We start from the raw sequence: 20,431 nt of genomic DNA, 5'->3' as shown, positions 1-20,431 counted from the left end.
TATTATTTTTTTTATTACCGTAATATTATATTATCGATAAGAGCTACAGCCACGCCACCGCCACTACCACACCCTCTCCACCCTTTTCACAATAAATAATTTTAATCGTTTAATTTATTATTTAAAAAAAAAAAAATTACCGGAGTAATTACTATTATTACTACTACTTCATTTTCAATAATAAAAATGATTTAGAAATTTCTAGAATCTTTTTCTAAATACTATTACACGTGGAAAAAACTTTACAAAAAAAAAAATTTTAACGGTTTTTTCAAAAAAAAAAAAAAAAAGGTTTTCGTAATTGTTTAATTAAAGGTTACATACGTACACGACATGTTATATCATCTAACATTTAAAAAAAACGTTACGTATAAGTTTTTGTCTTAAGGTTATGTTACTATCATCATTATTATTATTATTATTATTATTATTATTTTAACAATGAAAAGGTTAAGATTGCGATGAAACAAACGTTGTTGAAAAAAAGAAAAACAAATTGTTTTTGCAAATCGTAATAATAATAATAATAATAATGTTGTTTTTAATAATTAGGTTAATACAAAAAAAAAATTAGTCAACAACAACAACAACAACACGAAATAAATAATTTAAATAAGCCGAATCATTTTATTTAATTATTCTCGAAATAATAATAATAATAATAATGATAATGATAATAATAATAATCTCGTTTGATTTTCGTTTCAAATAATTTAATTTCACTTTCGAGTTTGTTTTTCTTGTCAGGTAATAAATTCGTAAGAACATAAATCAAAACGTTTATGATGTATTATTATTATTATCATTATTATTATTATTATTAATTTACGTAAGTTTTTTTCTTAATAAAATTATTGTAAAAGAAAAAGAGATTATGGTTTTTTCCGTTTGCAAAAAAAATTAAAACAAAGGAAATTATGTTTTTGACAGTTTTAGATGCATCCGGACGTTACAGTAACGGTTTTTTTTGGGGTAATAATTATTGGACGGGTTCGGAAACATTATGTTATAATGTCGGCCTTAAAAGAAGACATTATTCGTATAATGGAATCGTAGGAAATGCGGCTAATAATAATAATAATAATTTAGCAGAAGATGAAAATTCTCCATTTCCTTTAGGTTTTTTTAAAATCAAAGCGGAAATTCAACTTCCCAAACGTTTGGAAGTGGTAAATATTAAACATTTTTGGGAAAATTTATTATTTAAATTTTTTTTAAAAATGTAATTTGACGATGGATTTTTTGCAGAAGAAAACGGTACTCATAGGTGTGTGCGCACCTCTTTCGTGTAACGAAAAAGACATGAAAATAATTTTAAACATGTCTTTATCAAATGATAATGATAAAAATTCGACGAAAGTTAAAATACTGGAAATGAGAACACCCCATAACGTTTATTTTTTTTGGAAAGATTCAACTTTTTGGATACTCGTGTGAGTATTTATTTAATAAAAAATTACAAAAAGGTTTTAAATAATGAAATGAAATTAAATTTTTTAGCGTCGTGTCTGGAATTGTTGGAATTTTAGTGATTGCTGGAACTGCTTACGATATTTTAAGAGTTAAAAAATATCGTAAAGTTTATCAATCTCAGGTATCAATACAAAATTATTTGGGAAATGAAAATGGAAAAGTTAAATTAAATCAAGTTATCACCTGTCGTCCGAAATGTTTAAATTTTGGTAACATAAAAATTTCTATTTGTTAATTATGTTATTGTTTATTATGTTTATGTTTTTTATTGTTTACCTTATTATTTATTTAAATGTTAGATTCAAACGGTGTTGGAAAATTAGATGATAATTCGAATGCACTCGATGCCATTGAAGGCTCGTCTGTAGGTTCCGACGTCGAATTAGGTACGAATTAGGTTTTTTTTTGTTTAAAACCTTTTATTAAATAAATAAATAAATAAATAAATTTTTTGTTTATAGAAATGTGGGAAAAAATGTTTTTGTCATTTTCTGCAAAAAGAAATTTAAAATCCATATGTAATTGTGCTGTTAACGTTGACACGATACCTAGCATACACGGATTAAAAGCTTTAAGCATGGCTTGGGTCATATTAGGTCATACCTGTATCGTCATTTTTAAATATTCAGGTGATTATAAGGTCCCCCACCCCCCTTTTTTCTTCGCAATCACGATAAATTAACGATGATGTAATTTAATTTTAGATAATATGGAATTTAGAACGGCTGCAGAAAAAGAATTTATAGTTCAAACAATAACAAACGGTACATTTTCCGTCGACACATTTTTTTTCATAAGGTTTGTCGTTAGGAAAATTTATTCATTTATCATCATTATCATTATTATTATTATTAAAAAAAATATTTTTATTTTCCAGCGGGTTGTTGGTATCGTTTTTATATTTTAGAACTACGGCAAAAGTTGATGTTGATAGTTTGACGGGAGCAAAAGGGATAAAATCAAACATTTTACAATTTATAGGATTGTTGGCTTACAGATATGGAAGGTTTGTGCGTGTGTGCACGCGTGTGCACGTGCGAAAATGAAATTTTTTTAATTATTTATTTATGCTTGCTATTTTCAGGCTCACGGCTCCGTACATGTTTGTATTGGGTGTGGTACAAGTTTCGATGAAATCTTTTTATTACAATTCAGTTTTTGATTCTCCCACTTTGGATCATAGAAATTGTCCTAATTATTGGTGGAGAAATGCTTTGTACATAAATACACTATTTCCGGTTAACGAAATGGTATTTTTTATTAACCCTTTTTAATAAGTTAGAAAAAGAAAGAAAGGAAATGCTGAAGTCGTACCTAATTTTCTTCTTTTTTTTTTAGTGCATGCTCTGGAGTTGGTACCTATCGGACGATACTCAATTTTACGTTTTAGGAATTATTTTATTAATTTTAGCTCTCTCGTAAGTATTATTATTATTATTATTATTATTATTATTATTATTATTCCAATTAAATATAAATAATATTAAAATGGTTTTAATGTGGTATTTCAGACGTTTCAAAATGGCCGCAGTTATTTATTTTATTTGTTTAGCAAGTTCTTGGGTGACTACAGCATATATCGCCTATTCAAATAATCACATGCCCAGGTAAATAGTAATAATAATAATAATAATAAAGCGTTATATTTTCGAATAGTTTTTAACGTGAGAATGATTATTTACAGTCAAGATGATCCTCTCGCACTTTTCGATAAAATCTACGATAAACCTTGGACGAGATTAGGACCTTATTTGATAGGAATGGGTGTCGGTTGGATTCTTTATAAAACAAATTGTAAAATAAAAATGAATAAAGTGAGTTAAATTTTCCTCTCTCTCTCTCTCTCTCTCTCTCTCTCTCTCTCTTTCAAGACGTGAATTTAAAAGAAAATTGTTTTTTTTTTAGATTTCATTAATATTAGGATGGTTAATATCTCCGTTAGTTATGCTGATATTAGTCTACGGTCTTTACGAAGTTAATTTAGATTTATTAACAAGTTCTGCTTATTCATCATTGAGTCACACGGCATGGGCATTAGGATTGGCATGGATAGTTATCGCCTGTTCAACAGGTTATGGTGGTTTTGCAAATAAAATATTATCATCGAGCATATTATATCCGTTTAGTAGAGTTACATATTGTGCATATTTAATACATCCCCTAGTTATTAGATTTATGATAATTAATTTGGACAGTCCGTTGCATCTTAATAAACAAGTAACGGTAAGTATACAATCTCTCAGAATACAAGAAAAAAAAAAAAAATTACTTTCATGTACATAATTTTTTTTTTTAAATTTTTTTTCAGTTGTTTTTATTTTTTGGACAAATTGTTGCTTCCTATATATTATCATTTATAATATCATTATTATTCGAAGCACCGCCTGTTGCACTTTTAAGAATTATTTCACCTACAAGATCTTCTTGAATTTTTTTAAAATTAAAATCTTTAATTCCAAAGAGACTTATTTACTTACTTTTTGTTGTTTGTTTTTATATAAAAAAATTAATTTAATTATAATTATTGTACAAAGTTTTTTAAATTCTATGTATCGCACTGATTTTGTTTTTTTTTTTTTTTAATTTCATTTGATTCCTTTTTAATTTAGTCATTATAAATATTTTATTTAAAATAAATTATAAATAATTTAATTTTTTCATTAAAAAAAAAAATGTTTTTCATTACGATTTCTATGTACATTAAATAATAATAATAATAATAATAATAAAAATTGTTATTTTTCTTTTACTCATACCCCTCCCTCCTCTCCGCCTTCGCCCCTCCCTCCTCTCCGCCTCGCCCCTCCTTCGCTTTCTCCGTTCCGCCCCCTCCCTTTAACCATTCATTCAAGCCGAAAATTTTTAAAATTAATAAAAATCATTATTATTATTATTATTATTATTATTATTAATAATTTAAAAAAAAAAAAAATGAAAATACTTTTCACCAATATTATAATTTATTCGTCTGTAAAAGTATATTTAATAACAATTAATGTAAAAAAAAAAAAATTTATCACAAATTATTCGATATTATTATCATTATTACTATTATTATTATTATTATTACGCATTAATATTATTATTATTATTATTTTTTTTTTTTAAATTTATACATATAAAATATTATTTAAATATTGCATACGATTTATATATGGACGGTTTCACTGATTCGTTAAAAAATAATAATAATAATAAATATAATATATAAAAAAAATATATATGATCGTGTATAAATTTGTCTTTTTTTTAGAATAAATCGTTTAAAAATATTAATTAATTAATTATTTCCTATATAAAAAATTGATCCTTACACGATTGTGTGATTTCGTAAACAAACAACAAGCAAACAACAAACAAAAATGCAATATAATAATAATAATAATAATAAAATATAAAAAAGTGACGCAAATTACAATATTATTATATAAGGAATGAGCTGCTCTTTCATTTATTTATAACTCAATATACGATAAATCCATTTTCCTTCAAGATTTCAACTTAGCCCCACATTAAAATATGTTATTCGATATGAAATATTATCATTATTATTACTTTTATTAAACCTACGTGTAAGTAATAAAACTATATTCTAATTTTTTCTTTGGAATATTCATTACATTAGTAAACCGAATCATTTTTTTTTTTTTTTTTCGTCTAAAGTTACTTATTACATATACGATTAATTAAATTAATTAATTAAATAGTTATTTTTTTATTAATTAATAAAAGTCATGATTAATAAAAAATTAAATTAATTTGGACGGTAGCCCTTATAAGTACATTTAAATATGCATTCGCCGTGCATTCGTCACTCTCTCGTCAATCAATTTATATTATTATTATTTATATATTTTTATAAAAATCGCGTAAAACGACAAGTTTTTTAAATTACCGCGTTATAAAAATATAAAACGTTTCTTAATATATAGCGTCCATCTTGAAATATATCAAAGATTAAAATAAAAAAAAAAAAATTGTACTAAAAGTTGTTAAAAAAAAAAAAAAAAAAAAAAGACTTACCCTTGGTTACTTCCGGAGTGCTCTTTTTAGGTTTCGCGACATTCGCGAGTTGCCCTGTAATAAATAAATAAATAAAGAAAATTGTGAAATACAAGGGGAGGGGGGGGGGAAAAAGTAAAGTTTTCCGCGTTTTACAAAATTTCAAAAAAAAAAAAAAAAAAAACATTTAAACAAATTAAATAAGTCTTTCTTCCGGTGGAGGTTTCAAAACGTTATCCATTTCTACTCTCGGATTGCAATATTCTTGTTGAGAAGGAGAGTAGGTTCCTCTCGTTGCTCGTTTTTTTCTCGCCATCATTATAAATATCGATAATCCAACGCCGCCGGCCAAAAGAAGAAAAGCGACAATTGGACCGACTATGATGGCTATGTCGGCAGGACTTGCGCTTTCACCCACCTCAAGCTGAAATTTCATGATAAATGACAAAAGGTTTAAAATTGGAAACAAAGTAAATTATAAAAGTAAGTTATTTGTAACGTTTGTACCTCCGTGCAATTATAACCTCCGTATCCGCTCATGCACTTGCATTCGTACAATGGTTGATCGGTGCATTTTTCGATGCAAAAACCTCCATTTTCGCAAGGATTTTTCTAAAAAAAATTAAATATTAATAATAATAATTTAAATATTACATATATATATATAAATTAATAAACGTGATTTTCGTACAGTGCAAGGATCGGATATGTTGCAATTCAATCCGCACATTTTTTGTTCGCCTTTGGGATCGCAAATGCACTTGTAAGAACCGAACGTGTTATTGCAAAAACCGTCGCCGCATAGAGTTTTGTCTTCCTCGCACTCGTCAACATCATTCTCACAGAAAATCCCCTCGAATCCTTCCTTGCATTCGCATTCGAATTCGTTTATCTTATTAATGCAATACCCGTCGTTTTGACAAGGTTCCGATTTGCACTCGTTAACGTCTTCTTCGCAATAAAGGCCTTCGAAACCCGGGTTGCAAATACACGTCGGAGCACCTTTCATGTGATCGCACACGCCGTTGACGCATTCTCTTTCCAAGCAAAAAGGTATATCGCAATGCCGTCCGACGTAACGAGTCAAACAAGTGCACGTATAATTGTCACCAGTGGCCTTATCTAAAAATGTAAAAAAAAACATTAATTAATTTTTTAAAAATAATTAAATTATTAGGTAAACATAAAAAATCTTACTAAAAGCGTTCGTGCAAGAGGACCCTCTTTTACATGGACGATCTGCACATGTTATTATCCTTAAATTTTCGCAACGTTCTCCGCTATAAGATTCCTTACAAATACACTTAAAAGATCCAATTTGATCCACGCATTCTCCGTTCACGCAGGGATTAGACGCGCATTCATCAATATTAATTTCGCAGCGAACACCTGGAAAAATGTATGTTTTTAAACAAAATTTCTTTTCGTAATACAACTACCATTAGAGCTGAAATTTATAAAATATTTTGATACGCACCGGAATATCCAATCGGACAAGAGCAAGTAAAATTAGCGATTCCGTCAACGCAAGTAGCTCCATTTTCGCAATGACTCCCCTCACCCTCACACCAATCAATGTCTTTCGAACAATCACTTTCGGTAAATCCTACAGGGCAGTCGCAAGCAAACGTCGTATTCGGATCCAAGCAACTAAAACAATAAAATTTCATTTAGTTAAAAAAAGAATAAATTGTTATGAAGTGAGGTTTATTTTTGGGGAATTCAAAAATTAATAGGAAAAACAAATGGAATAATAATAATATTTAACTTACGTTCCTCCATTCATGCAATCTTCTTCGTAGCATAAAATACATCCCGTTTCCTCCATTGAACGAGCAGGAGCAGAGTCTAAAGCAAAATAATTTTTAGCCGTGAAATTTTCATTGTACAAATAATCCGGTGTAAAAAAGGGAAGTAAAAGACTTCCTATACGTATTTCGCCCAAACATCCCTGAAAAAAAAAAGAAAAAAAAATATTAGGAAAAATTTAATTTAATTAAAAATTTTATTTAATGAAAATGATATTACCTTATAAAATCCCCCGAGGAAATCGCCAGACGGTATATTCACTGAATTGGTAGAAACTGGAAAATGCTCTTCGTACCTATTATTAAAATAATAAATATTTTATTAAAATTTTTCATTTATGTCTTTTACATATATTTATAAGCACGTTATCTTACTTGAATTTGCTATCGACTCCTCCCACAAAAATTTTTCCCCTTTGCAATAAAGAACGCCAAGCTTCAACGGGAAAATTATTCACTGTAAAATCTGCATCTGAAGCATCTGTGAAACCTCCTAAAAGTTTGCCATTTTTCATTTTCATATATACCGACGTCCATTGCCCTCCTCTATCCCCGTGAAACCTAAAAAATCATTTTAAGGGATGTCATTAGGGCCGAGTTTAGCGAAATTGAAAATTAAAGCCCAAAAAAATTTCGGAAAATTTACTGCTTGATATCCCCTGGAGTATCGTCTAATTTCCATATTATAGTAACTTCATCCCTATAAACTGAAATTGAAAGATAGTATTTGTTGTCTGATACGTGAAGTATTGTTCCACCAAATCGAGTCCGGTATACCAAGTTAATAGAATCCAAAATGACATCTTCGAAACCTCGTTGTTTAGAATTTCCGACGAGCGTATAACTCAATAGATCAGATTTTAAACCGCGAAGTGTAATATTAGCTACGCATTCGTAACCGTCATCAAGGTTTCTGCATTGACTTCCGCTAGGACAGTCTTGAAGTTGACAGAATTCCATTTCCTGACATGATTTACCCTTATATCCTCTTGGACATTTACAACTGTTAATAAAACAACAAAAGCGTTTTAAATAAAATTTATAAAACAGAAAATTAACAAAATTTTTTTTTTTTGTATAGATTAATCAAGTTATAAATTAACCAAAAATTACCTATAATCATTCCATGTTATTGTGCAAGATCCGTTGTGCAAGCAAGGATCACTTCTGCAGGTATCGTCTGATATTTCTCCCTCCAAAACTGTATTTTTATCAAAAGTTACCTCTCCAAATTGAGGAGGAACTTCTAAATCGGCGACTTTCAAAGGAAAAAATTCAACGACCCATTTCGACCGCGAACCTCCACTTATCTAAAATGAAAAAAAAATTTTTTAATGATTTTAAGATTCTCCTATATTATTTACTTCGTGAATGGCTCTAAACACCGCAATTCTTACAAATTTTGCATTGATTAAAGTTGAAAATATACTCACTTGAACGTCCTGAATGATTCCTTTAAAACCAGCAAAAACCGAATCGGGTTTAGAAGAGTCCACTTTCATTTTACTATCAGGTGCTATTTCAATTCTGCTCGTAGGAGGTGACTCGATTTGTCTTTTAATGCGTGGAAGAGAATGAACGGCTACGTTGGTATGCACGTCTTCATCGAGTTTAAAATTACTTAAAGGCGACAGCTTTGGCATTCCTCCCAAATATAAAACGTCTACATTTAAATGATCCGACGCTCCTATAGTATTTTTAAAATATTCTGTATTATTAATTCGGAATTGAACTAATGTGCTATTCCTTACAACCTGAAATAATAATAATAATATTTAAAACTGCACGCAGTTTAACATTATTTACTTGTATAAACAACTTTTACTTGTATAAGATGTCTGTAACCATTGTCCAACTTCACACCTCCAACACTGTACGACTCTTGATTTTCATCAAACTGTATTTTAACGCGTAGTTCTCCACCTTCTAGTTGAGCTACTATTGAGGTTACTTCGTTGTAAGAAACAGAGCCTGGCTCTGTACCTAAGTAGAATATTAAACCTCTATCTTGTCTGGTTCTTATGAACATAGAAATATCCACTATATTTCTTACAGCTCTTTGAGTTGTTTCATTGACCAAAACCATAACATAGGAGGAAGTGATGTTTTCATGGCCGAATGTGGCAGCCGTTAAATCTAAAAAAAAAAAAAAACATGGTTTAATTTAAAAAATTCAAATAATTTTTAGTTCGTATTATTATTTTCCATACTAACTGTATTGACACGTGTGTCCCAAATACGGCCTTTCACAAGTACAATTAAAATCACTCCATAAATCAGTACAATGGCCTCCACTATGGCATGGATTAGGGTTACATTGCTCTTCTCGAGGACACCCAACTTCAACTTCAACTAATACTATGGGCGATTCTTGAATGTCTTGAGGTATAACCTAAAAAAAATTTTTTTTTTTTAAATCGAGAAAATATTTCAGTAATTATTTATATTTATTACGCTACTTTTTTTTTTCATTATTTTTAATAAAATTTACTTACCCATTCTCCGTTGACTTGCACATCTTCGGTACATCCGATAAAAGAAGTAGGACCGTGAATTAAATTTTTCAAATATGATGAAGTACCGCCTAAATATGTAGTTTGAAAACTGGTGTGAGATGTGTTAGCTTCATTCAGGCTAATAGGATATATAGTTTGTTCTTCGTTGGCAGCCAGTACCAAATGTGAAGCATTTATTGCCACGAACACCTGAATAAAAAAATTTTTTTTTAACTTTATGAAAGTTAACAGCAAAACGAAAATATTAATAAAAAGTAATAAATAATATTTTATTACCTTTTGCCATTTGCTATCGTTCAAACCGGAACCAACAAAAACACCTTCCCATTTGTTTAAAAGACTAGAATGGAGATTTAATCGACCGTTAACTAATTCCAAAATGTAGAACGTTAATCCTTTGCCAATAGCAAGCAAACCATTGGGTAAAGTCGTTTTAAATCGAAATTGAATATCATATCCTTCTTCCCTGGTTGTATTTACAAGAACGTGAGATGTACCTCGTAAAGACATGGTCGTACCCTAAGGCAGAAAAAAGAAAATTTAGTAATATTTAAAGTTAAGTTTATTAAACTACTTAAAAAAGTTCACACACGTGTTTACCTTTTCGCAAAGTTTTCCGTGAAAACCATTTGGACAACTGCAATTAAATTTATGTTCAACTTCATTTTCTAAATAAGGCAGACAAACTCCATTGTTTTCACAATTGTTTTTGGTGCAGCCAATTAGAGCAACGGAACAATTTTTACCACCGAATCCATAAACGCAATCGCAATAATAATCATTTTTTCGATCCGAACAAGTTCCGTTTATGCACGGCCTGTTGTAAAATAATTAATCACACGTTAGTTAAATTTACAATACCTTAAATTAAAAATATTTTCTTCCAAATTATTTTGAACATACCTGTATCTTTCGCATTCATTAATTTCTATTTCGCAATACTCTCCTTCGTAACCATCTTCACACTCACATTTATATCTTCCAATTTCGTCTTTACACGATCCAAAATGGCATGGGTTACTGTCACATTCATTTATGTCTTTTTCACAATTCACGCCGACGGTTCCTGGGACGCAAACGCATTCATACCTTTAACGAATCACAAACAAGGAAAATTTGAAAATGTTTTCTTTTTTTTAAATTTAGAAAGTTCGGCTTGAATTAAATAACGTAATGACAAAAAGGCATATTACCCTACAGCTTCCTTAAAATTAAAATCTTTGGAAAAAACATCAGGCAAGCTAATGTTATTGCTTAATTCATAAAGAGTTCTATTTGAAAGTTCCAAGCAGGTGCCTCCATTTTGACAAGGAAGAGACTCACATTCGTTTATATCTATTTCACAGTTCAAACCTAACAAACAAATTTACTTTTTGAAATCAAATTATTGATTTCTTTAAATTTACTCTGATAATATTTATTTTGGTAAACCTTTAAAAAACATTTTTTGACGTACCTGAATAACCTGGATGGCAATTACATTTATACCCTTTAACAAGATCAATACACTGAGCATCATTTGTACAAGGATTACTAACGCAATCGTCTATATTTAATTGACAGTTCTGACCGTAGTAACCAGTATCAGTGCAATTACATTCATAACTATTAATACCATCAATGCAAATTCCACCATTTTGACAAGGTTGAGGCTAAAAAAATTTAAACATATCATTTATTAATCGTTTTTAACATGGAATTAATTGCAATAATTAAAATGTATTACTTCGCAATCATCTATATTAGTTTCGCACATAATTCCGGTGAGGCCGGGAGGGCAAAAGCAAGTGAAGCCAGCCACTTCATCTTGACAAGTCCCGCCATTTTGACAAGGATTCGATACACACTCGTCAATATTAATACCGCAATTGACTCCCGTATATCCTGGCTTACAAATACAATTGTAACTGTTGATCTTATTTTCACATACTGAATCGTGCAAACATGGTTTTGATAAGCATTCGTCTACGTCAATATCGCAATGATTCCCAGCATATCCTGGCAAACAGTAACACTGGTAACCACCTGTAAATAATATATATGTATTTAAAAAGTTGAAAATTGTCATTTATTAAGCAAAAGAAAATTTAATAAAAAAAAAAAAAAAAAAAAATTACCGAAAGTATTGTAACATATGCCAGTATTGCAAATAGTACGATTTTCATTGCATTCATTAATGTCTTGATCACAATTTGTACCAGTTATTCCATTGGGACAAACACAAGAATATCCGTCCCCGATGGGTAGACAAGTTCCATTATTGCAAGGAGAATTAGAGCAAGGATCTAACGATTTAACAGTTTTAGAGCCGGGTAAATTGCATGAAGTATTACTTTTTGATCCGTCTGAACATACTGTATAATTATCGAGGCAAGCTTCTCCAATACAATCTGTTATATTCAATTCGCAATTTAAGCCTTCGAACCCTAAAAATGAAAAGTCTGACTTAGTATATTGATAAAAATATATATTTAGAATTAACTAAGAAATTTAAAAAAAATTACCTGGAAGACAATCACAAAAATACTCTTGTTCATTTTTAGGATAACAAATACCATTATTTAAACAATTTGAATATAAACATGGATTTGGAACCAGTTGACAATGATCTCCAAAATATTCCTTGGGGCAAACACAAACATAGCCATTTAATACTCCATAACAAGTACCGCCATTTTGACACGGATTTAAAGAGCATTCGTTAATTTCACAAGTTTTTCCTATAAATTGTTTCATTATTTTAATGCGTAAAAATAAATTATTAAACTTTTTCCAGTTGTTTGTAAAAATAATAATTATTCAAACGTTTATTTTAAATATGTTTTGTATTTAATAATAATTTTTAATGCTTACCTTTGAATCCCGGCTGGCAATAGCAAAAAAAATTATCTTCAAATTGTAAACATGTTCCATTATTTTTGCAGACGTCTACTGCGCAAGGAGATAATGTTTCGTTTTTGGCGCACGTCGGAGGAATTTCTGTAAAAATTAAATTAGTTAATTATAAAAATTATGTCACATTTTAAAAAATATAAAAGAGAAAAGTTAAAATAAAAATGATACCATCATAACCAGGCTTGCAAGCGCAAAAGTAAGATGCGATACCATCGACGCAAATTTGACTAGGAGAGCACGGAGGAGGTTGAACGTTACATTCATTTATATTTTTTTCGCAATTTTTACCGGTAAAACCGGGTCTGCAAACACACTCATAACTGCCAATTTTGTCCTCGCAGCGAGCGCCATTTTGGCACGGCTCCGAAATGCATTCGTTTAAATTCTGAAAATTACAAAAATTTATTTGAAAAGTTCAAAAAAAATTTTAATTGCTTTAAAAAGTACTTACCAATTCACAATTGTGACCCCCGAAACCAGAAAGGCACTGACAAGTATATCCCCCATAATTGTCAAAACACACTCCTTCATTCAAACAAGGATTGGTTGGCTCACATTCATTTATGTTAATTTCACATTGGGTTCCAGTATATCTAAATATTAATAAAAATAGTAATAAAAAAAAATGTTTAAATATTAAAAAAACAAAAAAAATAATAATGATGATAACATACCCTGTTCGATCACAGTTGCAAATAAAATTGTTTAAACCGTTTTCACAAAGCCCTCCATTTTTACAAGGTTGCAACTGACATTCATCTACATCCAATTCGCATAATGGTCCAATAAAACCCAAAGAACACACACATTCTCTTCTATTTAGAGCTGGTAAAGTTCTACAAGTTCCGTTTCCTTTACAAGGATTTTCATCACACGGTAAAGCCTCAGATTGTAATTCACAATGAATACCAGTATGTGTTGCATCACAGATACAACTATAATTTCCCCAAGGATCTTCTTCACATTTTCCATTATTTTGACAAGGATTTTGTTCGCATGGTGAACCTAAGAAATGCATTTACATTGTTTAATAATAATAATATAAAATCGTTTTACATTATTATTAATAATTAATTTTTTTATATAATTAAAATAACAACATAATATAGGTAACATTTTTCTAGACAAAGCAGCTTGCTGAAGAAAAAAAATAAAAAAGTATTACCTTTATCAATTTCACAATGTTTTCCAGAAAATCTAGCATTGCACTTGCACTCATATTGGTCATTCACTGGAATACAAATTCCATGGCTCATACACACATCACTATTACAAGTCTCCGCTTTCACACCTAAAAACAGTTTATTTCATCATTATTATTTTAAATTGTTATTTAAAATTATGTTAATAAATAAATAAATAAAAAAAACTTACATTCTATGGAATGTAAAACACATGGTCCCCACAAAACATTGACTGAGTCTAAATTAGACGAATGAAAAACTATACTTGGACCTTCGAGAATACAACCCACAAATCCATTGCCTATTTTTAAAACTGACCCACCATCTGTAAAATTTTTGCTCAAAAGGTCTGATGATTTATTTGCAATCACCTGTAATTAAAAAATTAATTTTTTTTTTTTCCGTAATATTTCAAATTCGAAAATTTGTTAATTAAAATTAATCCAAAACTTAAAAAAGAATAAATCCATTTATATTTTTTCAAATCGTAAAAAAAAAAAAAATTACCTGTTGCTGCCCTCCAGCATATAATGTCAAATTACCTAGCCTATATTCGAGATTAACTACCTGCCACTCATTGTTCAACAAACGAACAGGTAATTTGGTTTCATACTGTTTTCCATTTATTTTATAATTAAATAATAAACCATCTGGCTGAACGAAAAGAGAAATCTAAAAAAAAAAAAAATCAAAATTAAAACATTCACATAAATAAATGATACTAATTATTAATTACTTTGCTTAAAACTTAATAATGTTATAAAAATAATAAATAAGTACATTAATTCTAGACAATTATAGGTACTAAATAATAAAATATAAATCACTGCAAATGTCGAAAAGTATTTAAAAGAATGGCTTTTACTTATAAAAAAAAAATTTTTTGCGACAATTAAATTTAGAACCAAAAAAAGACAACAATTAAACAATTATTTTTTGTTAATGTAAAATGAAAACAAAAAATAAAAATTTTATTAACAAGTAATATTTATATTGTTTCGAGCTATAATTTTTTTTTATTTCCTTTACCTTATGTGTAATTAGTAACGATTTTTCTAAAAAAAAAAAAAAAATAATAACAATAATAATTTAAATTTTTGTACAACTGCTACTTCAGCTACTCTTCTTGAATTTATTTTTAGGAGAATTTATTAAAAATATTAAATGATACTTACCAAATTGCCATTTGTTTCTTGTTGTTCAAATAATTTTCCTCCTACGCATGACTTGAAACTTAAACCGATGTGATCATAAAGAGAAAGTGAGGTACTTAATTTTGCAAAAGAAGATCCATTAAAATAACCTTCTCTGAAACCATTTTCAGCAGCAACACAAATTGAAGCAATTATTGTAAAGGCCACATTTAAAAGGCATCCAGCTGAAAAATTTACAAAAAAAAATTTGAATTAATTTTCTAAAACTGATGACATTATGAATGACAAGTTTTGAATTTGTACATAAAACCAAAATTGTAAAAAAATTTTTAATAAAATAAAACCTAACAAATTAAAGTACGGCAAAAAAAAACAATACAGGTATATAAAGTACATAAAAAATCATAATGAGAACTAAATGATATTTGTGAACGGCACCGACCTTTCGGATGAGTAATTTAATGAACAATAAGCCTAAAGTTATAGTTAATAACAAACTATGGGTTTTGCAATGCTTATGACTCATTCAAAAAAACTGATTATTTTAAATTGATTTTTAAACCCAAAAATTTTACGCAATTAAATGTATTTTACGGTTTAAAATAAAATTTACCGTGTAAAAGTTATGTACCAAGTAATTTACTTGAATTTGAAAAATAAACAATAATTTAGAACAGTCAAAAAAAAAAAAAAACGAATTTTAATTTTTAGTAAAATAATATCATAAAAAATATTACTTACCTAAAAGGCACTTTACTTTTACAGAAAACATATTATAAAAAAACTATAACATATTAAAAAAATATAATAAATAATCCTTCTGAAAATTTATTATTTTACTGAGTAACAAGTTCCATTCCTGAAGTTTGTTTTCCAACAAGTGTGTGATGTTGGCAGCATTAAAATCAAATCGCAATGCGCATGCGCCATTTTGAATTTCTTAACATTTTACGCGGGAATTTTTCAAAACAAACTTTTTTTTTTATTAAAATCCGTTACAATGCAATTCTGAGCAATTTTAATTATTTTATTTGTAAAATTAATGATTTGTACTGAAAGACTAATATTATTTAACATTTTTTTCTATAATAAATTAACTCATACTACTAAAATTAAAGAAAAAATCTACATAAATTTTAAAGAATAAATTAATTACCTCTAATGAAAATTACAATTTTATTATAACTAATAATGTTAAAAAAAAAAATTCCTTTTAAATAACTTAGCAAAATTTTAATACAAAAATTTTAATACAAAATGAATGAAAAAAACAATAATAATAAAATAAAATTACTTTTATCCTTTCTTAATGTTTTAGTAAACAGTTTTTATAAATAAATGATCATGTATATGATTTTAATTTCAGATAATAATGCTAATAAAAATTATTTTTTTTATATTATGTAAAAAATTTATTGAAATTTTTTCCTTTTATTTTTATTCGCGATAGACTTTAATCTATTTTTATTAGGATTCACGACACTTGAACTTTCATCCGGATGAAATTTATGATGAATAGAATTGTATAAACTTTCACCTTCCACCGAATTTTGTAAGATGTCTGAGATTTCCGTTTGGGAAAGACTTTCTAAATGGTCCAACGATTTTCCTCGTGACAACAACACATTTATATTTTTATTTGAAACTCCTGGCAACTGCGACATAAATTTTTTTATACCGGGATTAAATTTATCTTCGTCTGTGGCTGTTTCTTCGATTCCTATACCTAAAGCAGTAGCGGAATCAGGCTCAGGATGTCCTTGCTTGAGTTCTTCGAATAGCTGAGCAGTGGCTGTTGGATTTGGAGACCATATAATCCTCAATTGAGGAAAGTGTAATGTTAATAATTGTAGTTTTGTTACCAATTGATCGGAAGAAGCATCTGTACTCAGATAATAACGACTCTAAAAATAATATAAAAGTTTATTTAAGGTATGAACTCTTCATTTCAATATGTGTAAAATTTTTAACACGTACCTGAAGGTCAAATGGCTTGTCTTTATCAAATTCTATTAGTAGCATAGGTTTAGAATAATAACGAGTCATGGCAGTGGCTTGATTGTACAATCGTCCAGAATTCAGTGACTGAATTAAATCAGATACACTTTTTCTTTCTAAACAGATATCCGGTGTTAAAATATAATCTCCCACCTTTAAAATAAATAATTGAATTACAATTTATTAATGCCACAATTGTATAAATAATAAAATTGATTATTAATTTTAAAATAACTGACCGTAATCGTTAAAGGCTCGATTTCGATTCCTCTTGCATGTATAATGGCCGGAAGTTCACTTTTGAATTCTCTCATATCAACTATTATTTTCGAATTCCCCTTTTTGGGGGAATCGATTCCTCCTTTTCTTGTTTTATTTAAAAACTGGGCAGCAGCACTCTCATCATCTCGAACCAATTCTGGATAATCATTAAGGTCGGTAGGAATGACAATTCTCTGTAATATTTAATTATAAAATTTATTGTTAAAGGACCTTTTTTTTGTATTTTAAATCCTATTAAAAACTTACGGCTTTTTCTTCAATTAAAAAATCAAAGGCTTCTTTTTCTTTTCTTAAAGACGTCAAGTAAGATTGTTCCTCGATGGTACCTCCAAAAACCAAAAAATACACTTTGATCTGGATTTCAGGATTCTTTCTTTGATAAACCTCCACCTGACGTACTAAAGTCATTTCTGGGTCGTAAATTATAATCCAGCGAGGTTTCTGTTCTTCTAACATTTTTGGTAAACTCATCAAGTTCTTTTTGTATGATTTGATAACAATCACAGGAGATTTTTTTGAATTAGGCTAAAAAAATAAAAAAATTATTAAAATGTTTGTGTCGAACTTAACCTTTAAAAAGAATTGAATGAAATTTTTATATTAAATTTTTTTTTTTTAATGACATTTTTAATTATAATTAAAAAATTATTATAAACAAACGTTTAATTTATAAACTTACCGTTAACAATGTTTGTTCGTTGAGCAAGTCACATTTTTGAGTAAAAGAAATCCTGTCTTCAAAACAACCGGCTATGTTTACTTTTTCATCAGTTTCTAATTTAGAAGTTCCAAATTCGGAAAGGGATAAAATATAAGTATCATTTTCTTGTTCTTCTCCAATCTCCTCTGACTCTGAAGGAACCGAATTTTGTAAATCATCTGTTTCCTGAAAAAGAAATTTCAATACAAATTTATTTACAATTATCTTTACTAATAGCCAAAAATAATTAAGTATTTTTTTTTTTTTTACCTTTTCATTTTTCTTTACTTCTTCAACATTTTCTTTTACATTTTTAACATGGATTTTGTTGAATAAAAATTTCCTGCTTTGAATTTTCAACAGTTCTTCTTCTCCAGTTGTTAAGTACTAAAATAATTTAAAAGATTCTATTATTGAATTATTAAAATAATTAATTATTTATTAAGGAAAAAAAACTTTATTATTTTTTGTAGCTGACCGTTTGTAATTGAAAACAGTTTCTTTCATCTCTGGTAAGTATTAAAATATCCCCAAAAATTTCACATTCACTACTTTGAGATTCATTTTTTGTTGTATTAGGTTCTTCATCAAACATTTCTTTCATTTTTTTTTCAACATCATCATTGTCCGAGTTTTCAACTTTAACCATCGGCTCTTGTTTTTTAAACTCTTTATGAATTTCCAATAAAATTTCAGATAATATAAGCCATTTTGGATGAGGTTCTGCATTCAGATGTTTTGGGTCTGTTGGATCTGCATCTATGCTAGAAAATACTCTTTGCTTTGCTGTATTAAAAACAATTTCCGCAGATGGTAAAAAATGCCACCCAGAACCTTTCATAGCACAATCAGACTTTCTTTGAGAATTTATTAATGAATAAAAAGAAACACTATCTCTAGTTAGTAATGATCTAAAAAAAAAATATTGATTTTTCTTACAATCCCTTAAATTTACATTATTAAAATAATTAAAATAATAATTTCGAAAACAAAACTTACAAAATCATATAATGAAAAAGTTTAAGGTCTGCTAGTAAAGCTTTAGTTCTTTCACTGAGTGCATGCCAGACTGCGTCTAGTTGAGAATGTAAAACTTTAAAATATGTTTCATTAATGGCATTTTCAACAGTAATTTCTTCTGTAACAAGCTAAATTAAATAATAAAATAATTAATAATGTACTGATGAAAGTTTTTAAAGACAACTAGATAAAAAAATGATACATAATTTCAAACTTGTTTACCATTGGATTCAGTTTTTTGAGTTCATCAATGGTGGATTTTATTAAATCAAGTAGTGCAGATTGAAGTTGTAACATTTTTTTGGTCATTTCCAAATGAAGTTCAACAACAACTGGCTGAAAATAAATTTAAAAAAATTAAAAAACAATTAGAAAAAGTACATTTAAAAATATAATGTATTTACCTTGCACTGATTTAAACTACTTTTAACTATTGCATGATATCGAGGCCATAGTAGTATATTTCTGGTAAATAAAGCTTTTAATATTTGTTCAACTTTATTAAAACCTCCGGTAAAAGCTGTTGCTTGGTCAGAAAAGGCCTTAATAAAACCATTCTAAACAAATTTTTAAGTAAGTAATCATTGGTTTTAATTTATAAACTTTTTTAAAAAAATAAATGTCTACAACTTACTTTATTATCTTGTCTATAAAGTCTCAATACAAATGCATCCAAATGATTTTTTAAAATATTGTGAGCTTTACAAACCACAAATCCAGTAATTAAATCTACAGGTAGTCTTTTTTTTAACATGTCAACAATTAATATTCTAGATGAAACAAACCATAATCCACCTTCCAAATAAGATTGCTTTCTTTCAGCAACTCCTACTTCAACGGAAACTTTAGGTTTTGGATTCACATCGATTGAATTTAATTTCTCAACCAACCATTCCTGCAGTTTACCTTCTGCCCCTATTACAAAAACCAAGTTTCCAGGATCACAATAAACTTTCAGGAGGCTAACTATCACAGACTCAAGTCCAAGCCCTCTAAAAATTAAAGAAAATTTAAAGAAAATTTTTTAAAAAGTTTTAAAATTGAAATAGAATAAAAAAATTATTTAAACAAAAAAATTACTTTGCAGCAATTACCAATCCATCATCCTGCAAAATATCCAAAAAAATTTGTTTCTCATACTCCAACATTGTTGTTTGTCTTGCATTACTCTGGAAATTAAAGTAAATGAAATATTTTTTATTTTTAAAAGAGTTGACAAATAATTTAAAATGACATATATATTGTTTCTGTTTTATTAAAATATTTTTAATCTATCTTCTAAAATTTTTAAAAGCCATGCAAACAAATTTCTTACTTTTTCATTAAATGAACAATTTATGAAAAATTCTAATCTTAATTCTTAAATTTACAACTTTTGTAACTCTCCATAGACGCGCAA

The 20,431-nt window shown here is 28.3% G+C and overlaps 4 protein-coding genes across 4 annotated transcripts; 2 read left to right on the top strand and 2 right to left on the bottom strand.

The window, feature by feature from the left end:
- Positions 1 to 917: 917 nt before the first annotated feature.
- On the top strand, positions 918 to 1,870 carry Phum_PHUM489140 (uncharacterized protein; the record flags this gene model as incomplete). Its single annotated transcript, XM_002430477.1, has 4 exons — positions 918 to 1,169; positions 1,249 to 1,433; positions 1,501 to 1,682; positions 1,773 to 1,870. 4 exons carry the CDS (start codon positions 918 to 920, stop codon positions 1,868 to 1,870), a joined length of 717 nt encoding a protein of 238 aa, XP_002430522.1.
- A 66-nt stretch (positions 1,871 to 1,936) lies between these two features.
- On the top strand, positions 1,937 to 3,901 carry Phum_PHUM489130 (uncharacterized protein; the record flags this gene model as incomplete). The annotated part of the gene is made up of 9 exons (XM_002430476.1): positions 1,937 to 2,102; positions 2,178 to 2,271; positions 2,351 to 2,479; positions 2,558 to 2,723; positions 2,812 to 2,891; positions 2,985 to 3,080; positions 3,158 to 3,287; positions 3,379 to 3,696; positions 3,782 to 3,901. 9 exons carry the CDS (start codon positions 1,937 to 1,939, stop codon positions 3,899 to 3,901), a joined length of 1,299 nt encoding a protein of 432 aa, XP_002430521.1.
- A 2,680-nt stretch (positions 3,902 to 6,581) lies between these two features.
- On the bottom strand, positions 6,582 to 13,950 carry Phum_PHUM489120 (crumbs, putative; the record flags this gene model as incomplete). Its single annotated transcript, XM_002430475.1, has 25 exons — positions 6,582 to 6,592; positions 6,673 to 6,864; positions 6,953 to 7,125; positions 7,248 to 7,426; positions 7,504 to 7,571; positions 7,714 to 7,844; positions 7,930 to 8,286; positions 8,397 to 8,593; positions 8,648 to 8,991; positions 9,090 to 9,419; positions 9,498 to 9,662; positions 9,811 to 9,988; positions 10,112 to 10,318; positions 10,400 to 10,616; positions 10,703 to 10,888; positions 10,993 to 11,152; positions 11,256 to 11,451; positions 11,526 to 11,824; positions 11,932 to 12,225; positions 12,355 to 12,519; positions 12,653 to 12,778; positions 12,863 to 13,079; positions 13,146 to 13,287; positions 13,369 to 13,699; positions 13,860 to 13,950. The coding sequence occupies 25 exons, from the start codon at positions 13,948 to 13,950 to the stop codon at positions 6,582 to 6,584; spliced, it is 4,956 nt and encodes a 1,651-aa protein (XP_002430520.1).
- Positions 13,951 to 16,444: 2,494 nt separating this feature from the next.
- On the bottom strand, positions 16,445 to 20,197 carry Phum_PHUM489110 (protein mei-9, putative; the record flags this gene model as incomplete). The annotated part of the gene is made up of 11 exons (XM_002430474.1): positions 16,445 to 16,936; positions 17,010 to 17,183; positions 17,270 to 17,485; positions 17,559 to 17,837; positions 17,992 to 18,399; positions 18,491 to 18,923; positions 19,012 to 19,160; positions 19,255 to 19,368; positions 19,437 to 19,589; positions 19,667 to 20,022; positions 20,173 to 20,197. The coding sequence occupies 11 exons, from the start codon at positions 20,195 to 20,197 to the stop codon at positions 16,445 to 16,447; spliced, it is 2,799 nt and encodes a 932-aa protein (XP_002430519.1).
- Positions 20,198 to 20,431: the final 234 nt, after the last annotated feature.

Source organism: Pediculus humanus, genomic scaffold (genome assembly GCF_000006295.1).
Source record: "Pediculus humanus corporis 1103172108258 genomic scaffold, whole genome shotgun sequence".
NCBI classification, from domain to species: domain Eukaryota; kingdom Metazoa; phylum Arthropoda; class Insecta; order Psocodea; family Pediculidae; genus Pediculus; species Pediculus humanus.
The sequence above is the reverse complement of the archived record's forward strand: the minus strand, read 5'-3'. Positions and strand labels throughout refer to the sequence as shown.